Below are 19469 nucleotides of genomic sequence, written 5' to 3' on the forward strand. Positions count from 1 at the left end.
GAGCCCCTTTCACCGGGCTCCACCTGGTGCAACAGACGTCCCAAATAGGCACCCGCAGTGCCCAGCACAGGCCCCACTCACCGGGCCTCTCCAGACTTTTGCAATCTCTGGTGGTGCGGCCGGACTGGACATCTCCCTTCACAGCGCGGTCCTCAGGTCGCGTCTGCCTCACCCGGGGACGGCCTCACGAGCCCGCGAGGCTCCAGCTCTTCCCGGTCACCAGGCCCCGCCTGCAACCAGGCGACCATCGCCTGACTTCCTCCTCACTCTCCTGCCGGCCTACAGACAACAAGCGGGGCTTCCCTTTCCCCTTGGGAGCCCCACCCATGAGAGGCGCAGCCTTGCCTGACTTCCTGGTCGCAGGGATCAACGAGAGAAGTCTCCGCTGGTCTCGCACTCCTCCCTGGCTTACCACGAGACACAGCAACGTGGGGTGGGCTCCCACCAGAAGGTTAGCCAGGGGCATGGAGCGAAGCCTCTGTTGTCTCCGTTTCCTTCTCTGGGCACCACGCGGGGCTCCCACCAGCCAACCCAGGAGCCCCGCCCACCTCCAGGCACAAGCTTGCCTGGCTTTCTGTTTTCGTCGATCTCGACGCAAAGTCTCCAAAGAGTGGTCTCACGCTGGAAGGTTGGCCAGTGGCATGGAGCGAAGCCTCCGTTGTCTCCGTTTCCTTCTCTGGGCAACACACGGGGATCCCACCGGCAACACGGAAGCCCCGCCCACCTCCAGGTACAAGCTTGCCTGGCTTCCTGTTATCGCCCATCTCGGTGAGAAGTCTCCGCCGATTCTGCGGCTTCCTCTCCTCAGCTTCCTTAAATGCAGAAACCGGCGCCCACACCTTCTCTCCTGCTGGGCAGACAGCTCGGCAGGGCGTCGTGCCGCAGAATCACCCCACACGCTTCCCTGAGGCACAAGCCCACCCCAGGGCCCAAACACTCAGAGCACAAGAATCCTGTAGTGCCGCAGGCTCAGGGCTACAGGACAATGTAAAGAAAATCCATCGCTCAACCTGTCTTCCCCTTTAAGGCACAACCAGGGGGCAGGCAGCTCTTTTCTCCAGTATCCAGGCAGGGGTAGGCCTGGCACAGGCAGACCAGCACACTGGGTCTCCTACGCAGAACAGCCGTCCCTTCAGCTGCCCAGCAGGTCAGTCTTCCAGTGGCGGTTCCTCTTGCCAGTCCAGCAGCCTGCCGGACGCAGGCTTCAAGTAAGCAACCAGCAGCACACTTTCATGGGGTCACAGCCTCAGTACTTATACCCCAAATGTCTTTGTTCTCCCCCTGGCCCAGAGCTCTGCGCCCGGTCCAAGCCAGTTCTGGGGGCACTCACACCTTTCTCTAAAGGTGCACTACCACCTCCTTTGTCAGTGTAGGCTCTGGCCTCAGATACACCACAGGGGGGCGGAGCCAGCATTGTGGAAGGCAGACACAGTCCCATTCAATCCCAGGTGCTACTCCTCCCACCACTTCAAATGCAGCTCAGCCTATTCAGCCTAGCGCTGACTCACCCAGCACCTGTCACTCCAGAGCCAGACATGTAATACACATCAAGCAAGGCACAAAGACACATAGCACACAGAAATGCCTACTTCTAAAAGTGGCATTTCTAAAATAGTGATAATAAATCTGCGCACACCATTACGCAGCATTTACTACTACTATTATTAGTAGTACTATTACCTACAATGCACCCTGCCCATTGGGCTACCTAAGGCCTACCTTAGGGGTCACTGATATGTAGCAAGAGGGGAGTCACAGACGTGGCACCCACTTTATGTACTACGTCACAGTGGCAGTAAACTGCGAGCGCAGGCCCTGCAATGGCAGAGGCCTGCGACAGGTTTGAAAGGCTACTTTGGTGGGTGGCGCAATCAGCGCTGCAAGCCCACCAATAGTGTTTAATTTACTGGCCCCGGGTATATGAGATACCACATTACTAGGGACTGATAGGTAAATTAAATTAGCCAAACAGGTATAGAGCACTTTTACCACGTTTAACCAGACAGAGCACATGCACTTTACACTGGACAGCAGTGATAAAGTGCCCCGAGTCCTAAAACCACCAACACCATGTCAGATAAAATATCAGGAGGAAGGCAAAAAGTTTAGGGATGACCCTGCAAAAAGGGCCAAATCCAACATCGAGTCTGTGGAAAAAGAGCATTAGGTCGAATAGTATTCTTTAGGGGTTTAGCACCTTTAATCAACCCAATCTCTCTCCCTCTGGAATCCAAACCTCCTCCTTGACAGTCTCTCTCAAACCCACTGACAAGTCCTACTTTGTAATGTGCGGATAAAATCTGAAAACAGGTTACCTGGCTTCAATTTAAATTCTGCATCACCTGCTTGTGTTTTGATTCCAACCTCATCCTACGTGCAATAGATGACACATTATTTTTATGCCATTTCCTTAGCTGGAGTACCTTCGGGGGAAACGTGTCTTACTTATTTACGTCCCTCTCCATCTTTGACAAGGGATTCTCCATTTTAGCAAGGTCTCAGTCACTTCCTTTTTCAATTTCTCACTTATTCTGCACTGACAAGCTCACAATCCATTTGACAATACCACTGCGTCCCTGTCAAAGGTCACCCTATCAAAAGGCAGCTATGGCATCTGCTAGCCAATTCCTGCATATCCCCTTGATGACGCAATACTAAATTACCACCAGACACCTTCAGAACCACTTTACTACTTTTCACCATTTACCTGCTTTTACAACACAAATGTTTACATACCAGTAAGAATGCTCCCTTCTTACATACAATAATAAGCCCTCAGCTGGTAAAAATCACTTAACTCAGAATGTCCACTCCCTGTGCACTAAGGAACGATCTGCCACTGAGCTCGGTTAATACACTTGTGCAAGACAAATTATATCTCTATCTTGGTGTAACTGGTAGCACCTTACAGTACACCTCATCTAGCAGGCAAGTTCAACAGTTCAGCGTTCTAACTTGAGGTACCTCTCTTTAATTCAATACCATATCTGTAACAACCCAGACATTCATTTGTTTTAAAATGTCCAAAATTATCATTAATCATTCAGTAATCACTGCTCCCACAAATCCAGCAATCAAAGCCACATGATAATTACTCTCAAAATCTGCCCACTGCATTCCGCCACAATGTGCCTACAAGAACTCCTGCATGCACTACTCCGCAACTACAAGCAACCCTTATTGATATTCATGCAATTTTTGTTTCTTCAGTCACCTTGCCTCTCCGGAACCAGGATCGGACTGGGACTGTGTCAATTTAGATCTTGAGGAAAATCGTCTGGACCATGAAGGTTCAGCCCTCGGTTCTATAGTCAATACGTTCATTGATTTTGGGTCACCTTCAATCGGAACCATCACCTCTGCTACCAGATCTGTTGGTGCTTAAGCTTATCCTAAATCCAAGTCATGGGGTGACCAACTCCTAGGACTGGAAGCGGTGTAGTCCCGATACGAACTTTGGTGTTCCCCAACCGGAGCTGTCACTATTTCAATTTGTTTAGTTCAAAAGCAGATGCTGAAACATTCTTGTAAGAATGACAGACACGGGTTGTCATTTCAAAGCTTTATATAAAGAATAGGCAGATTATGTAGAACATGCCATAAGCAAATTTAGTAGCAAAGCATACATATCATAAGTACTGAGAACTCAGTACATTTCTAGGGTAAAATCTGGAGTTTCGGGCTCTTAGGTGGGAGGAAAGGGTCTCCTGAATATATAAATCCATATATCCTTTTATAGGACATTAGACAAAGACATTCTACAAAAATACCTGGTTCTCAGGATTGCATCAATAGGGAATGAGCGAGAAGAAACATTTTACTACAGAATATATTTGAAGATTTTCTCATTGTAGTAATACATTGGATTTTAGTCATTCTCACAGTTTTCTCAAGTAATTCAAGTGATACCTTGTATAGCAATATCCTGGGAGAGTTGAAATATCCCTGATTAGGTACAGTGAGAGAAGTCTCTTGGAACACTCTCACTTTATTAGGGTGGGCCTTTGCAATGCTTAATTTATAACAAGAAGAACAGCAGTGGTCATCATGTGATATTTTGTGACATTGGTACAAAATGGAAGACAGTGTAAACTCAATCTAGGTAAGAATATGCTCAATTTATAATGCATTCAATTTAAAAAAAAAAATGGATCCCACAATGACATCCTACAGCCTTTCCTTTCACACTACCTGTACTTCAGCGAGATTGCCATATAATTAACTTTAAAAATCTTCTCTAAATTTGCTGTCAGAGAAAGAAAAGCAAGCATCAATCCTCATGCTAAAAACATAAGAAGCAATTTGTCAGAAGACATAGTCTGCCATTTCACCTCTGTCTTTGAAGCAGCTGCAAATGTGACAAAATAAACACATAATCTAAAGGCAACTTTATTTATTGCCTGGACTGTACAGACCAACCAAAAATCAGCTCAGGTTGCAACCCACAGTTTGGGAAGCACTGCTTTATGCTTCTTTATGAGTCAAGCCTATGACTATACAAAACTCAGATCTCTCCAGCAAGTACATTAACCACCAGTGTAATCTTACCTTTATTCGACAGGTAGTAAGCGCTATATAAATGCAATTACACTACAATTATTATTCTGTGATGTTTACCAGACACACAAAGCTATCTGCAGTAATTCTCTTAAACCCCATAAGATATTTTAAAATGCAGCATTTGCAACAAATTACGCCACAACAGATTTACTAGCTCATTTCTCCTTGTTGACAATGTATTTACAGCAGAGTTTTTACAAAAATAAATGTATGAGTTGACTGTCAGACTGCTTCTCATGACTCCGCCCCTCGTGACCCAACCCTTTTTAGGTCGAGCTTCGATCGACCTGTTATTATCTCTTCTGTGGGGTTTGGCACACCCACCCACTGCCATTGGTTCTTTCTCGTGGCATTCAGAAATGCTGGCTTTCTATTGGTCCACTGTGCTCAATTGTCTCTCCTTTGGGTGCTTGTTTTAGCAGAGGCGATTTTACTCAGTAATTGTTTTTGTTGGCCATCGCAGCTTCCTCCTCGCACAGCGTGGGATGGCCCCTCCTCCCATCTGGATGTTGCATATCAGGTGGGTTTTTTTTTGCAGTTTTATCTAGCGCGAATTCGACCAGTAGGTATTGGAGTGCTTTACATGAGTACCAGTGACATTAAAGTTGTCTCACTTTTCCACACATCTAATTTCCGCTCAAGTATACAAGCATTTCCTAAACGTATTTAATTTGAGCATAGCTGCTTTTTAAATATAAATACTTGTCGCCTTATTTTTTTTACTTTTTCGTTTTGAAATAAACAAATTATTTTTAAGAAGGTCATTGTACAAGATGGCGGCCATGTGAAATATTCTTGTTTTAGCCCTTTGACTCTGTCCATGGCAGAAGCTGTCACCTCCAATCTCCCAGCATGCTCGGCTCTAGCAAACCGGTTGCCGAGAGTGCGAGCATTGGTGGTCATTAATTCTTTTGTTTATGCAGGTAGAGGTTATACATTTTACAACATGTGATTTTGTGACATTCTGCAGCTGATTTCAGGAGTTCAGGCTGATGGGGATACTGGGTGGATGAGAAGTGGGGACCTGCTTTGGATCTGTAAAGTCTTCTGTATTCTCTTTACAGAGTCTTGAATAGCACTGAATTAACACACATAGATCTTCCACTATATTGCTGCGAGATTGGCAGTTGCCCAATGACTGCGACATAATTTTGTAGCTAAGTTCCCTCCAGGGCGGACATTCCTCTCCAATGCCGCACACTAAAATGCCTCGGGTGCACAGCCAAACAGGCTGGGAATATGCAGATGTGCAATCCACCTATCCGTCTTTAAAAACATTTTTTTAAATGCCTTTCAGTCCAAAAGCACATGGACAGTTTAATTAATGTAAGAATCACATGTATTTATAAAGGACTGTAGGACACAAATCAGCAGAACTCTTGTTCAGTAACTTTTCATGCTACACACTCAGTCCCCAACACACTATGGCTGTGGCGCATGTAAACATTTCTTAAACAGTGCTGTGCTGCACCTGTCAGCTTTATTAGGCACAACGGGTGAAGCAGGAGTCTGGGAGCTGGTGTGCCCTGAAATCTTGGTAACTCTTGGCAAAAGTTAAGGTGAGCCAGAAACTAATTCATAAGAAATCCAAGCAAAAGCAGAAACAAGGCATCAGTTTCTATTGTTTCAATAGACTGCTTTTGCTGCAGTAGTGAGCTCGTGCACCCCTCCTCCCACATCTATTTCTCATCACCCCAAATCCCCTTCTCCACCTTTTGTTGCATGATGTCCAGGATTTTTCCACAACCCATCTCCCCAACCCCCAAAAAGAAACTCTTTTAAATTGTTTTAAAACCTTGTTTCTAATTAATGCGCTGCCTCCCAGTGGTCCAAGCTGTTTGTGATGTGTTGCAGGTTCCGTTTGCATTTACCAGTGCCTAAAACATCAGAACTTGAAATATTGCATGCGGACAGTTCATGAGGATGCTGAATCAGCGGCCCCTCATTAACAGGGACATTTTAAGGACTTTGGAGGCCCCTGTTTGGAAGAGCTTTGAATTTATGATCCAGTTTTAGCTGTGTCATGCCCTCTTTGGCCAAGTCACTGACTGTGCACAGGTGCACTTGTATTTTATTTATTGTATATGTGTAGCACAGATCTAGCCATGTAAAACAGTGGAGTGCACAGCACAGTGAACGTGCAATATCATGGTGGGGGTGGTAAAAAATAACGATCAAATGTTTTTATTTAAACACTTTATTTACATTTTGATTTGCCACCATCCTATTTAAAAGCGTTTGTCAGCACCGCTGCCTACCGGCAGCACCAGAGCAGAGTGCGCTTAAGAGGTTGCCTTAATTGCAAGACCACGTCACACACGTATGGACTTCTTTGTAGTCTTCACCTTTCCCGATCTTTCTCCATTTCTCCTTGTACCTGTCTGTAAAAGTCTCATTGTCTCTCCTTCCATGTCTTTTAATACTGTGCGTATATCAGTCTCTCCTTGCATTTCAGTCTCTCTTAATTTCGGTGTCAGTTTCTCTTTCTCTCCCTCGCTTCCATTCTTTTTTCATCTCTGATTATCTTTATTCCTCCTGTTTCTCCCTTTCTGTGCCACTGTCCTTTTTATTTGCCAGTCTTTTTGTTGTGTCTCTCCTACTCTCTCTGTATGTTTCAGTCTTAGGACATTTTTGCTTTCTTTACTTCTTTTTCATCATTCTATCTTTATTGTGCCGTTTTCATTTTCCCCTCTATTTTCTTTTCACCCCAATTGTCCCCTTTCCTCAGATTCATTCCATCTCCATTTCATTTTCCTCCTTTCTCTAGCATCCTTTCTGTTTCCATATTATTTCCTCTTTCATTCCTTTGGTAGGTAAAAGACATCGTTATTTACAACGCAAACATCTCTAAAAGGGAGAGGATGTGGTCTGACGGCTAGACCTGACCACTTTGGTGCTGGAAACCAAGGTTCGAGCCTGTGATTCTGGGCAAATCACTTAATCTCCCGGTGCCTACCAATAAAATGAATGTGTCCTTATGTAACGTAACCGGTGCTCATGTAAAGCACTCCAATACCGTCAGGTCGAGTTCGTACTATATAAATCTGCAAAAAAATAACTCTCACAAATGCGAGACCAATTTGCATTGTAAATGCTTGTTTTGTATTGACGCACAAATTATGGGTTTCCTGAATGTAGTTTTCTATTTACAGCCCTGTTCCAGTCTATTGCATTCTGCATAAAGGGGTAAGATGTTATTTCTGTCTTATGACATAACGATAATTGCTTCTCTTACTCGTGACAAAGTCCCACTCACTGCAAAAATAAACTGAAATCGCATATACACATACGGAAAACGTGGGCAGCGATGTAGACCCTCTTCGGTGTTGCCGACCCTGGCTGTCAGTGTACTCATCTTAAGTCTCTCTTCACTGTCGCCGATCTGGCTGGTGTGTTTACCTTGTCCCTCCTCGCTTTCGGAGGCTCGGTGCCAGTCACGGTTACACAGCACTCTGGAGCGCCGCCTTCTCTGACTCTACCCCGGAGCTCCTTATAGAGTTGCTGCGGCACCGCCCCCGCAGCTGCCAGGGCATGAGGAGGACGGAGGGACGCGCTGGAGATCGAGCAGAGGAGGACGAGCCGCGGGGACCAGAGGACGCGTGGAGAAGAACCAGCGAACCACAGCAGGGCGAGGGACTGAACACAGTATCAAAGGGAAGCCACAGTGAGCCTTCGGCTCCGGCCATGAGCCCCGACAGCTGCGCTGCCCGCAGCCTGCTGCACAGAGCTTCCGTGCTCACCATGCAGACCGGCAACTTGCTTAACTGGGGTCGTCTGAAGAAGAAGTGCCAGCTGAGCCCCAGCGAGGAGGTGAGCACTTGAGGGAGAGGCATGGATGGGTCATTGGGGAACAATAAAGGGGCATCTTTGTAGACAGACTTAGGAGAGGTTGGATGTTGTCCATCGGAAATGTAGGGCAAGGGTGAACCACAACAGAGTCCCATGGAAGACTCAGTGTACTTTGAGTGATGGGAGAGAACAATGAAATAGCTCTCTCCGTATAAGAGCAACCAGTAGCACAGTTGAGTTGAGTCGCACATATTTGGAGAACCCAACTGTAGTTCAACATGGTCACTTCTCAACCGTGTCCTACGAACCTATCTATGCTATTCAATGCAGTGCTTTTCAATAGGATGTTAAAGATGGGCCATTATTTCTGTGTCGAGGCAGCTCTTTCCACTGACCAGCTGAAAGCCGCGGAACAGAAACAAACCATGGGCGTAGATTGTCATGCAAGTTGCCTTGCTGCGGGACTTGCCGACGTGTATACAGACACATAAAGAAGCATAGAGAGAATTATATTTGTCAACTCATAGAAACTGCGAACACCCCAAAATAATAGCATCTTTAGTGGTCTACCTCGAAGCTGAGAACAGGGTTTTAGTCTGGGCAGGTACCCTGGGGTGTGGTATTTAATAAAATATCTACTTGTCCATGGGGCAGGTTGCTTCATAAATCTACTTGTCCTGTAACAAAATCCACTTGTCCCTTTGGTGTGTAGTGCAACGACAAATTATGGCAACAGTCTCATTATATAAGAGCTCTGATATAGCCTCTCTGATTATGCCAGGGATCATACCATAGTAGTGTTTGAATACTTGCAATCCCCTTATGTAACCACGTTTCCGCAGATCTACATACTGGGGCTGAAGGTATTGGTAAGAATGCCATTTTGAGTCTGTGCAAACATACTAGGTTGCATGTTTTAGGGTTTTCAACAAGTCTTCTCTTATCTTTTTCCATACTGAGAAATGTTGGAAATTAACTCCTGACAATGGCAGACGTAAACCTTCTTCCAAAGTTGGGGGAAAAAAGTGGTTGGAGGGAAAGTTACCTTGCAAACACTCACATTTTCGCATTAGCAAAATCTACACATGCACATTTGCTCATGCTAAAATAACAGTTCACAAATATTTTCTAGGAGTACTATTTCTTGTCCTACTTCTGTAAATTCTTGACAATTCACGAAAGCCGTATAACTGCACTTAATGCAAGGACCTATACCATGGGTGCACTTTTGAGACTTTATTTAATAATTGGGCCCCTAATTAGGTTTGCGTTGACCATGACCTTTTGCGTATATTAAAATTCTGTCCCTCTATCTTTATCGGCTGGCTTCACTGTGAGTAACAGCATTCTGCTCTTTCACAAGGAGCCTATCGGCACACAAAGTAGTTTTGTTCAGTTCCAGTAACCACGGTGGCAGTGTGTGCTTTTTGAGACCAAAAATCATTTTTGCTTTTGCCAAAGTTCATTTTAATGGTCCGGGCCTGGCAGCTCCCACACCAATAAGGTTTTACAAAACCATACCAAAGCAATTCACACATAGACAAAACTAAAAAGCTGACCACCAATTTCAGACATACTGGCTTTGCCAATGCTTGTTTATCCCCCCTTTACCCCCCCACAATCTTATTGAAACTGGTTACATTGATTTTTCATTATGAATATTTTTGGGAAATACTAGCATGCATCAACACATGTAATGATACCTGAAATTTGACAGTAGTTTAGCAAAATGTTTTTTTCCTACTTTCATTTTTTACAAACATTTTATTTTGAAAGCAAAGAATCAGAAAGCTTCTGAAAATATTTGCATCAAATCAGAAAGCGTTCTGGGAGCATTATACATTACTTCAATTCTGAAAATCTAAATGGACAATAAACCTTACAAGGAAACTGATTAAAACGGACTAAAATTGATGAAATTTTTGGCTTACGATGTTTTTCATCCAACAAGTGGTGGTTTGCATCCTGGGACTGATATGCAAATATCAGCAATCTGAAGCATTATACATTACCTCATATTGCTAAACTTTGAAAACGAGCATACACATTTTCTACTGGAACCACCGTCAGTAGTGCAGTCAGAGCTTGCAACATTTACTTAGAGTGCTCATCCTAACAATAAAGGCTTTCAATTAATGAACCATAAATACAAGTTTGAGCAGCATTAATATATGGACAAAAATATTACCTTAACTGCAGACACTGCCCTTCCCTGAAGCATAATGCGTTATTGCAAACTGGCAGCCAAAGGGTTTGTGCTGCAGGGGGTTGGGCCTACTTGTCGCAAGGACAAAATACACATGAAAACTTGTTGCCCTTGACCCCAAACAATATGTCCTGGGCGTGGGCTATAGGAATTCCACATCCCTGAGGGACGATCAATATCCTGTGATTCTGGGCAAATCAGGTAATCTCCCCGTGTCCAACAAAATGAGTGTGTCCGTCTGTAACGCAACTGGTGCAAGTGTAAAGTGCTCTGATACCTCCAGGTCCAGTTCGCGTGATGTAAAAAAGAAATACTCAAGAGAAGTCAGCAGCTGGCAGTGTCTCTGATTTGTAACATCTTCCTTGTCTCCAACCTGTGGATGCAGCCAACTCTAAAATGTAGCTCATAGGCTCAGCCATCATATGTTGCTTTATGCTTCTCTCTATCCAGAGGAACCAGGAGCTTTTATAGAGGTCCAACACACTTGATCCTAATATTAGTAGTCTGTTTAAAAAAATTGCCTTTGTGCTGTTTCAATAAAGATAGGGGAGAGGGGATTAATGAAGCGATACTAGTGTTCAAGTAGGGGAGAGTGCTCCAAGTAGGAGCAAGTGCCCTCACACACCATGACAGGTGTCATTCTTCATAATTGGGCAAGCTCATCGTCTAGCTGGTGCTGCAATGCCCGACGGGCATCTACGAGGGGGATCTTTGCCGGAGGTCTTTTCGTATATGCCGTATGATGAAGTGGGGGTGAGAGGGTGGTACATTTTTGTAGTGTGCGGAAGAGTTTTTTAATAGTAGTAAATTAAAATAAGTATAGTGCTGTTCATTGTCAATTAACTTTATTAATGGAACTCACTACCCTAGTTAAATATGTTGTGCTTATACAGAATACAATGGTCCTGAAAAGAGTAATTGGTGTGTAATCTGGAACACAAAGGACAAACATAACAGGCATAGGAATGCACATATCGGTAATTCCTCTGAGAATAGTTTGTATGCCTGTATAAAAGTGCTCATACTGCATGCTCTGTGGTAATTCGACAAGCATGCACAGGATAATTATCTTTCAAACAATAGTAACAATGAATTTTCAAAATAAAATAGTAACAGCATCTATTTGTAGAGATTAGGTGTCACCGTGATGTCTGTGTACATCTCATAGTAAACGGGCTGTCGCTTACCCCAAACGGGTAACTAACGGCTCCTTCAGGCTCAGACTAGAGTAGTACGCATATTGGTGTCCTACAAACAAGAGTGAAAATCAACAGGGGACTCGGTAGAGTCAGAGTCAGCCTATCGATCGGTAGGACACGGTAAAGTATAGGTTGTCTGTTCTACTTACACCCTTTCCTCTGTCTTTATAGGAACAGCACAACCCCCATTTTTAGGTCTCGTCTGAGCCAGCGCATGCGCTGCTCGGAGAGATATTTAGTATACGGGTTTCCAAAGTGCTACCAGACCTCGCTGGCCTAACGCGCGTGTGCACGCGAGCGTGCACGCGCGCAGCCACCAATCACTGCTGTGCACGCACCACTCGCGTGCTTGCCACACAGCGCGTCTCGTCCTTGAGATCACTTTCGCTTTGATCGTGATTACTTACGCTTTCGCGGCCGTTACATTTACGGTCGCGTGGCCAATGCTTGTTGTTTTTTATGTTTATGATACAATAGGTTTTTAAACACAATCCAGTTTTACATAGTATGGTTAGTTGCCAAAAACTTTTTTTGTGCCTGCATAACTTAATAACTATGTTTGTTATACCATGGCACACTCTATCAATAGAACGAACTGCATTTCCCATGGTTCTCAAACGCACGCTCCCCTGAGAGGATGCGATCAAGCGAGGTCACTGCCCACGATGACGTAATCACATGGAGTTGCTGCCAACGCCCACCACGGGAACAGGCTTCAAAGAACAAAAGCTGTACCGCTTTCTCTCATGTCAGAGCCAGCAGGAGAGAGGGCCAAGATAGGTACTGAGCGGCACAGCACCTTTTGAAGACATTAGCTTAGCGGTGAAACGCCTGCAAGTTCTGTTCATTCTTGTATTGTTTTCCCCCTTCCATGCAGACATTTTACCCCCTATATACTGTGGTTACTTTCCCACAGTGTGTGACTACAGGGGCGTGTCCCTTTCCTCCTCCCATGCTGCATTAGGATATTCTATACTAGGGTGAGAGAAGAATGTTTGCAGTGTTATGTCATATGTGTCATTACACTAAAATGTGTTGTATGTCTCCATGTGTGATACACATAGATGTCAGTTGCTTTGATACGCTTTGCTCACAATATGAAAACACGAGTGACACCTGAGAAATGAGCAAGAATATATTTTGTGATTCGAGGCATGATGATATATATGGGCTTCAACAAAGGAAATTCACGCGACTTTGCACAATCACAAAAAGAACAAGCATTGGCATAGTCAATAGGTCTCGCCTTTGGGACCTTATAAGTGTTTAGCCATGCAACAGTTGATATTGTTGCACCAAGGATATTGTGCTGCATAACTAAATACTTATAAGGTCCCAAAAGCGAGACCTATCGGCTATGCCAATGCTTGTTTGCTTTATGCTTCACCATTTAAAATTTATAGGAACCACGCGCATCCACAGCAGAGGAATATGAGAGAGAGAGAGCAAAAACAAAGGAAATGATGGACGGAGTGTTGAACATTGCAAGCAATCACCCCCAGTCAACTGATCTGGGTTTAATCCATCACCGTTCTTTAGCCCACTCTGTCACCCCAGTTCACACATGGCCATATGCAAATCAGTCTGACCCTGTGCCTCATGGGAACAGTCCAGCCCGAACTGCCAAGCCATGTCTTCCCTGGACCGGAAACAAGCTTCCTAGGACAGGTTTCTGGCATTTCAGCCGTCTTCAGCCAGGCTTGCTTGAATCCAGTGGCAAAGTGAGCAAGGGACTCGCGTCTGAGCATACCCTGCCAACTTACGGCAAACAAAGCAGAAACCAAAGGAAATGATGGACGGAGTGTTAAACATTGCAAGCACTCACCCCCAGTCAACTGATCTGGGTTTAATCCATCACCGTTCTTTAGCCCACTCTGCCACCCCAGTTCACACATGGCCATATGCAAATCAGTCTGACCCTGTGCCTCATGGGAACAGTCCAGCCCGAACTGCCAAGCCATGTCTTCCCTGGACCGGAAACAAGCTTCCTAGGACCGGTTTCTGGCATGTCAGCCGTCTTCAGCCAGGCTTGCTTGAATCCAGTGGCAAAGTGAGCAAGGGACTCTCGTCTGAGCATACCCTGCCAAACAGGGAAGACATGGCTTGGCAGTTCGGGCTGGACTGTTCCCATGAGGCACAGGGTCAAACTGATTTGCATATGGCCATGTCTGAACTGAGGGATCGTGTCTGATCCCAAAAAATAAAAGGGGAGTTTAAGGCTTGGAAAGGGAGTTATCTTCCTAAGTCGAATTGACAGTTTCAAACTACCTTCAGGTTGCAGTGGCAGATCAGGGATAGGTTTTAGGTGGCTACTCTAGTGAATGGCACAATAAGTGCTGCAGGCCCAATAATAGCATTTAATTTACAGGCACTGGGTATGTGGTGTACCACTTTACTAGGGAGTTGTAAGTAAATGAAATATGCCAATTAGGTGTTAGCCAATGTTATCCTATTTTAGGGAGTGAGCACAAGATCTGTAGCACTGATTAGCAGTGGTAAAATGTTTGGAATCTTAAGGCCAACAAAACGAATCCATCAAATTAGGAGAGGGAAGGAAAACGTTTTGGGGAAGGCCACCCTAAGATTGACCGGTCTAACACCACGTAAAAGAGTTGTTTAAAAAACGGTGTATGTGCTATCATTAGCCTTAATAATTGAAATCGCATTCACCAGCAACCATCCTGAATTAATCCTGACTCTTAATCAAAAAAGGTATTTCTTACAGGTCGGTTAGGTTCGCCCTAGGGCACAAGTTATGGTTACTTTATATTACTATAACTGGTGAATTTCAGTTTTTTTTTTGTAAATTTTTTTTCGTTCAAAACTTTCCATTGTTACTTAATATTTCACCTCACTATAATGTTACTTTAACCTTTTGTTTTTTTCAGTTATATTTGTAGGTTTTTTTAGTTTTTTTTAATGTAAATTAATATCTTGTTACCATACATAAAGCTAACCCTTCAGACGTGCGCGGCAGATTAATGGCAACAGGGCCTCGCCTGCAGCTAGGCCCTGTGGCAAACCCACCAAAGGCAGCCAATGCCCTCGCAGGCTGCCAACTCCATGCCGCACACAGCCTTTGGCGTGCTGGGTGTAGGTTAGTCTTCGGGCCCTGGGGACCCCGTCCCCCAGGGTCAAAACATATATTTATAAGTTCATGCACAGTTTGGATTTAAAAATTAACTGTAGCAAAACTTTTACCATGAACTGTGGAATACGATCCAAGAAGAGGATGAAAACTATCTTAATAAATAATGTTAGTCTAGAAAACACGCCCGCCTTTTCTTATTTAGGCATCTTATTCCATGAAACTGGATCATGGACAAACGCGATCAGGGCAAGAACTCTTTTGTTCTCAAAGACAATAATGGCCTTAAAGAGTTTTATACAGAAACTGGGAAAAAAGCCCTTTAGGGAAATTTTAACTGTTTATAACGCAACGTGTATATCGGTTGCGGTCTATGGAGCAGGACTCTGGGGGTATGCTAATATAGATACTATCCAAATAATTGAAAATAAGTTTATGCGATACATGCTATCCGTGCCCGACAGTATTGCAACCCTTAACTGTCATGAGGAATTGGGGCAGCCATACATCTCAGACATAATAAGAATTCAGCCCATTTTATTATGGCACAGGGTCTGGACTGTAAATGAGTGTGTTGTAAATCGAGCCATAATTCAGGATGTGTTACAACTTGAAAATGTAAATGTTTTCAAATGGTTAAATTATGTGAAGACCTTCCTAACAGAAATGTACTGTCAACAGTATTTTGAGGATCCACTTTCAATGATACACATTTCTAGAAAATTATTGAAAAAATCCTGTATGGAATATCTCAGGGAAAAAAGACTGTGTGAGGAAAAAAAGAAAAAGACAGTGTGTTCCCACCAGCTGATATTGAGTGGTGTTAATTTTTATGGCATCCTATGACAGATTTTGTCTTACACGTTTTAGATTCAACATTGTTTTTAGATTATTAACTTTCCCAGAAATGAACTCTTGGTCAAATGAATTGTGTTTATGTCCATGTGATGAATTATCCATGCAATCTGATATCCATGTGCTGTTCTTTTGTAGATTTTACACTTTGCCCCGTAGGAAATTTATTGTCCCAATTCTTAAAGAGTTGAAGGTAAATAGATGCCGCCCAGCGTTTTTAGAATTGCAAAGAATGGACACTGTATTTATTGTTGCTTCTTTGGTAGAATTTTTTAAAAATGTTTTTAAATTACGTAAATCAATGGATAGATAACTTTTAAACTCCCATAAGGAAATCTTTTTGCACTTCTCCCCTGTAACAAATAACTATATATTGAATTATTTTTTAACTGTATTTGTATTTTTGTTGCTTTTATTGTTATTGTCTTTTAACCGAATAAAGTATTTTGACTTGACTTGACTTGAAGTGGAGTGGGCATTGCCCCTCTCCAAGTCTTAATTGACCCTAGGGACACTATACCACGGACCAAATTACAATAAAAAAGGCAGGGGGGAGTGTTGAGCAGAGTCTCATTAGGCCCCAGGGACCCCATCCCCTTGGCCCAAATTCCTTTAAAAAGGGGAATAGGTCCCTCTCCTCAAGCCTATTGTCACCCTGGGGACCCTATCTTACAGGGTCTCGCTATATTGTAGGTGAGTACCCCAGTGCCCATCTGAGGCACCCACCAAGTAACACATATTAAGCTGGGCGCCCCCACCCTCATTAGGCCACAGGGACCCCATCCTCGTGGGCCAAATTCAATTAAAAAGGGGAGGGGTGCTACGGAGCCCCCTCCTCATTCCTTATTAAGCCCCGGGGGCCTCACTGCCCAGAGCCAAATTGAGCTAAAAGGGGAGAGGGACATGGAGACCCCTCCCACAAGCCTTCATAGGCCCTAGGGACCCCAACCCCTGGAGCTGTATGTTATTTACAAGCCTTATTAGGTTCCAATGACCCTATCCTATCTCTGGGGCCACAGGAGGGTGCCCTACACACTCACTGGCTGCCTTTTTAAAAGTTTAGTACTGCCAAACATCTGTAATCTGCCCATTATCCTGTATCATTTTTAACACCGTAGACAATTTTGTTTTCCGTTTCACACTTGTATTCTTACTAAATTCGCTTGGCTGTGTGTGACATGGCTTGTTTGATTGCTCTCGGCGGATCTCTCCCATATACTACAGTTATTGACCTACAGTGGTTGTAACAAAAATATTACTTCTTCTTTACAGCTATGGGACTGCATTCGAACAACTTTAGATGAGTGGAATTTAAAGATCAGTCCAGAATTGCTTCAGGTAAGGAAAAATAAGCGAATGGTTTTGTTTGACTGGTTTCTAAAATATATTTTTGCTGATGAGCAAGTTTCAGTGGAAGGAAAAGGGGAAGGGCTGGAAAGAGGAAGGAAGATCTTTCTATTATGTTAAAAACATTACTTAGGATCCCCTGGAAAGCAGGGCTTTCGTGTCTAAACTTGATGCAATGTGCCATTTCGAATTTTGTATTAAGTAATGTGTTTATGCCTCCTTAATTCCGCCCTTCCTTCCTTAACCCAGATTCCTAGAATTCATCTACGCTGTTTGGTTATGCAGCTTATCCTCTATTCAATTTAATTTATTAGCCTGACATTTTCCACCAACCACAGGTTACTATAGCGACTAATATTACAGACTAATCTATTCCAGGACTATTAAAATATCATGTAGAGGCCGCCTTTGCAGAGTAACCTGCTTTCAGTTTCTTAACCATGAAAGTGTATCCCATAAATGGTGCCACTGCATATAGAAATACGGGATGGTACGCTGATGCTCCTATTATAATATAGTTGCAATTCTTGTTACTGCATTTTCTGCGATGTTACAGCTTAACATTACAACTGTTACTAGCTTAATGATGCCAATGTTTTTGTTGACCCAGAAGGCTGGAGGGGTAGGTTGTGCTTCAGTGATTTTGACTTGTGACCTGAAGGACGCACAAAAGTCCTGCTGTAAGTAATCAACTCTTGAAGCCGTCTTGTGTCTTGTGATTTGTGTTTCTTGGCTTCAAACTCTTTTCAAATACAATATTTTCCAAGTCGACTTTCAATAACACCACTCTATAGCGCAAGAGTATTTGTATCTCTGGAATACTGCCTTTATAGTCCTAATAGGGTCAATTGGAATCAAATAGATGTGAGCAACAAACATTGTGTCCTATCGTCTTTACATTTAAAGCTGAATTTCACCCACAACCTTGAATTATTATTCTTAGTTGAATATCTCATTATCTTAAGGCAAGCAGAGTGTCTACTTTCTGGTATGAAGTGTGCCCCATGATCCATTCAGATGGATCATTCCAGTTGGGCACAGCTCTTGAAGGGACCAGCAATCTACATTTTTTTTGTTGCAGGCATATCTGGTAGGAAGAGCGATGATGCAACTGTAAGCATAGACTTTAGTAGCAAGGGACCTGGCAGGACATAAACTATGGCTTATGAATACTTGTACACCTAATCCAGTCACAGTGCAGATTGGCAGCATTTGTGCTCAAGTATCTGGCTTGAAGGCCGGGACTGATGGTCACTCCCTGAGCACTGTACAAATTTAACCGTGCTCATGCAAGTCACTGTACACTTCCTTGGATTTTCACCATCTACAAGTTAGGACGATTTGGGAGTAAGTAAAATAATTGGCTTCATGGGAAGAAGCTTCTTACTCAGTTTTATGCACAGGGTAATGGTCTCAGTAATGCCAAATTGCAGTGAGATTGACATTCCAAAAGGTATCTGTGATGGATACTAAATATGGGGGAAGGAGGTAACTTGGCGGTTACAGGTATCTCCTTCTTTAGCTGTGCCAAAGGTAGACTGAAAGGATGATGTGTGCTAGATGAGAAGAGTGGTCCAGGCTTATTGTATACCAATGTAAATTGTGGTGGGCACACAGTGATTGAGCTTAGGAGAGGTTTCACATCTTTTCATGTCCTTTCCTGCATGCCGATGCTGCTGAAGCTTACCATAAATTCACCAGGCATTCTAGTAGCTGTATTTCAAGAGCTTTGTAGTGTCCTATTATAATATGGTTTACCACATTGAGATTTATTTAAATGCTGGCCGCGCTCCGAGCAGATCAATAATTGTTTTGGGTGAACGTTTTGTAGACTGGTTGTAGGTGCGGTGTTAGTGGTGCAGGACTCCTCTATGCCAATGGGCTTTTGCTGACAAACAGTGCTGGAGTATTTGCTAGAGCAATAAACTTATTTGCAAAATAACACAATTTCCCTTAAAATCTTCCTCCCAGAAATCCCCCTTTGGGACCTGTTTGCACAAACAGAGGTCCCAAAACAACTATCCATATTTCCTGTTTAATTCGAGAATGGTCTTCACGTTCAAATGCGAGGGTTAAAATACAGTTATCAGTGACTTCACCTGTAAAATGGGTGAATGGCGTGTGTGGCCATGGAGCAGTATTTTCCTATTGCGTGCTGGTATTTTGACCTAGAATGACTTACTCATTACTGGAAGACAGCCAGTAAGTGGATAACTCGTGACAGATTAGAAGTTGGCAAAGTTGAGTGGCATGCTGATTTAATTTACAGAGTATGTTTAACTTTGCAAGAAGGGAGAAAATATTAACCACTCGAGTGAATCCCGGCCTGAGGACACTTATGCAATAGACACAGGGCTGGGTTAAAAATTGCTCAGTTTTGGCAGGGTGGTAGTGGGGTGTACATATGTTAGAGCTGCTTTCGTTT

At 43.6% G+C, this 19469-nt stretch overlaps 1 protein-coding gene across 1 annotated transcript in view; it reads left to right on the forward strand.

Moving 5' to 3' along the window:
* The first annotated feature begins 7977 nt into the window (after window positions 1-7977).
* Window positions 7978-19469, forward strand: part of GCLM (glutamate-cysteine ligase modifier subunit) — a 111948-nt gene continuing 100456 nt past the window's right edge. The window contains exons 1-2 of the mRNA XM_085601482.1: window positions 7978-8370; window positions 16970-17035. Of these exons, the coding sequence (XP_085457608.1) occupies window positions 8092-8370; window positions 16970-17035 (345 nt within the window). The 5' untranslated portion in view covers window positions 7978-8091. The remainder of the gene's footprint in view (window positions 8371-16969; window positions 17036-19469) is intronic.

The sequence above is a fragment of the Triturus cristatus genome, chromosome 4_2 (genome assembly GCF_964204655.1).
Source record: "Triturus cristatus chromosome 4_2, aTriCri1.1, whole genome shotgun sequence".
Taxonomy (NCBI): Eukaryota; Metazoa; Chordata; class Amphibia; order Caudata; family Salamandridae; genus Triturus; species Triturus cristatus.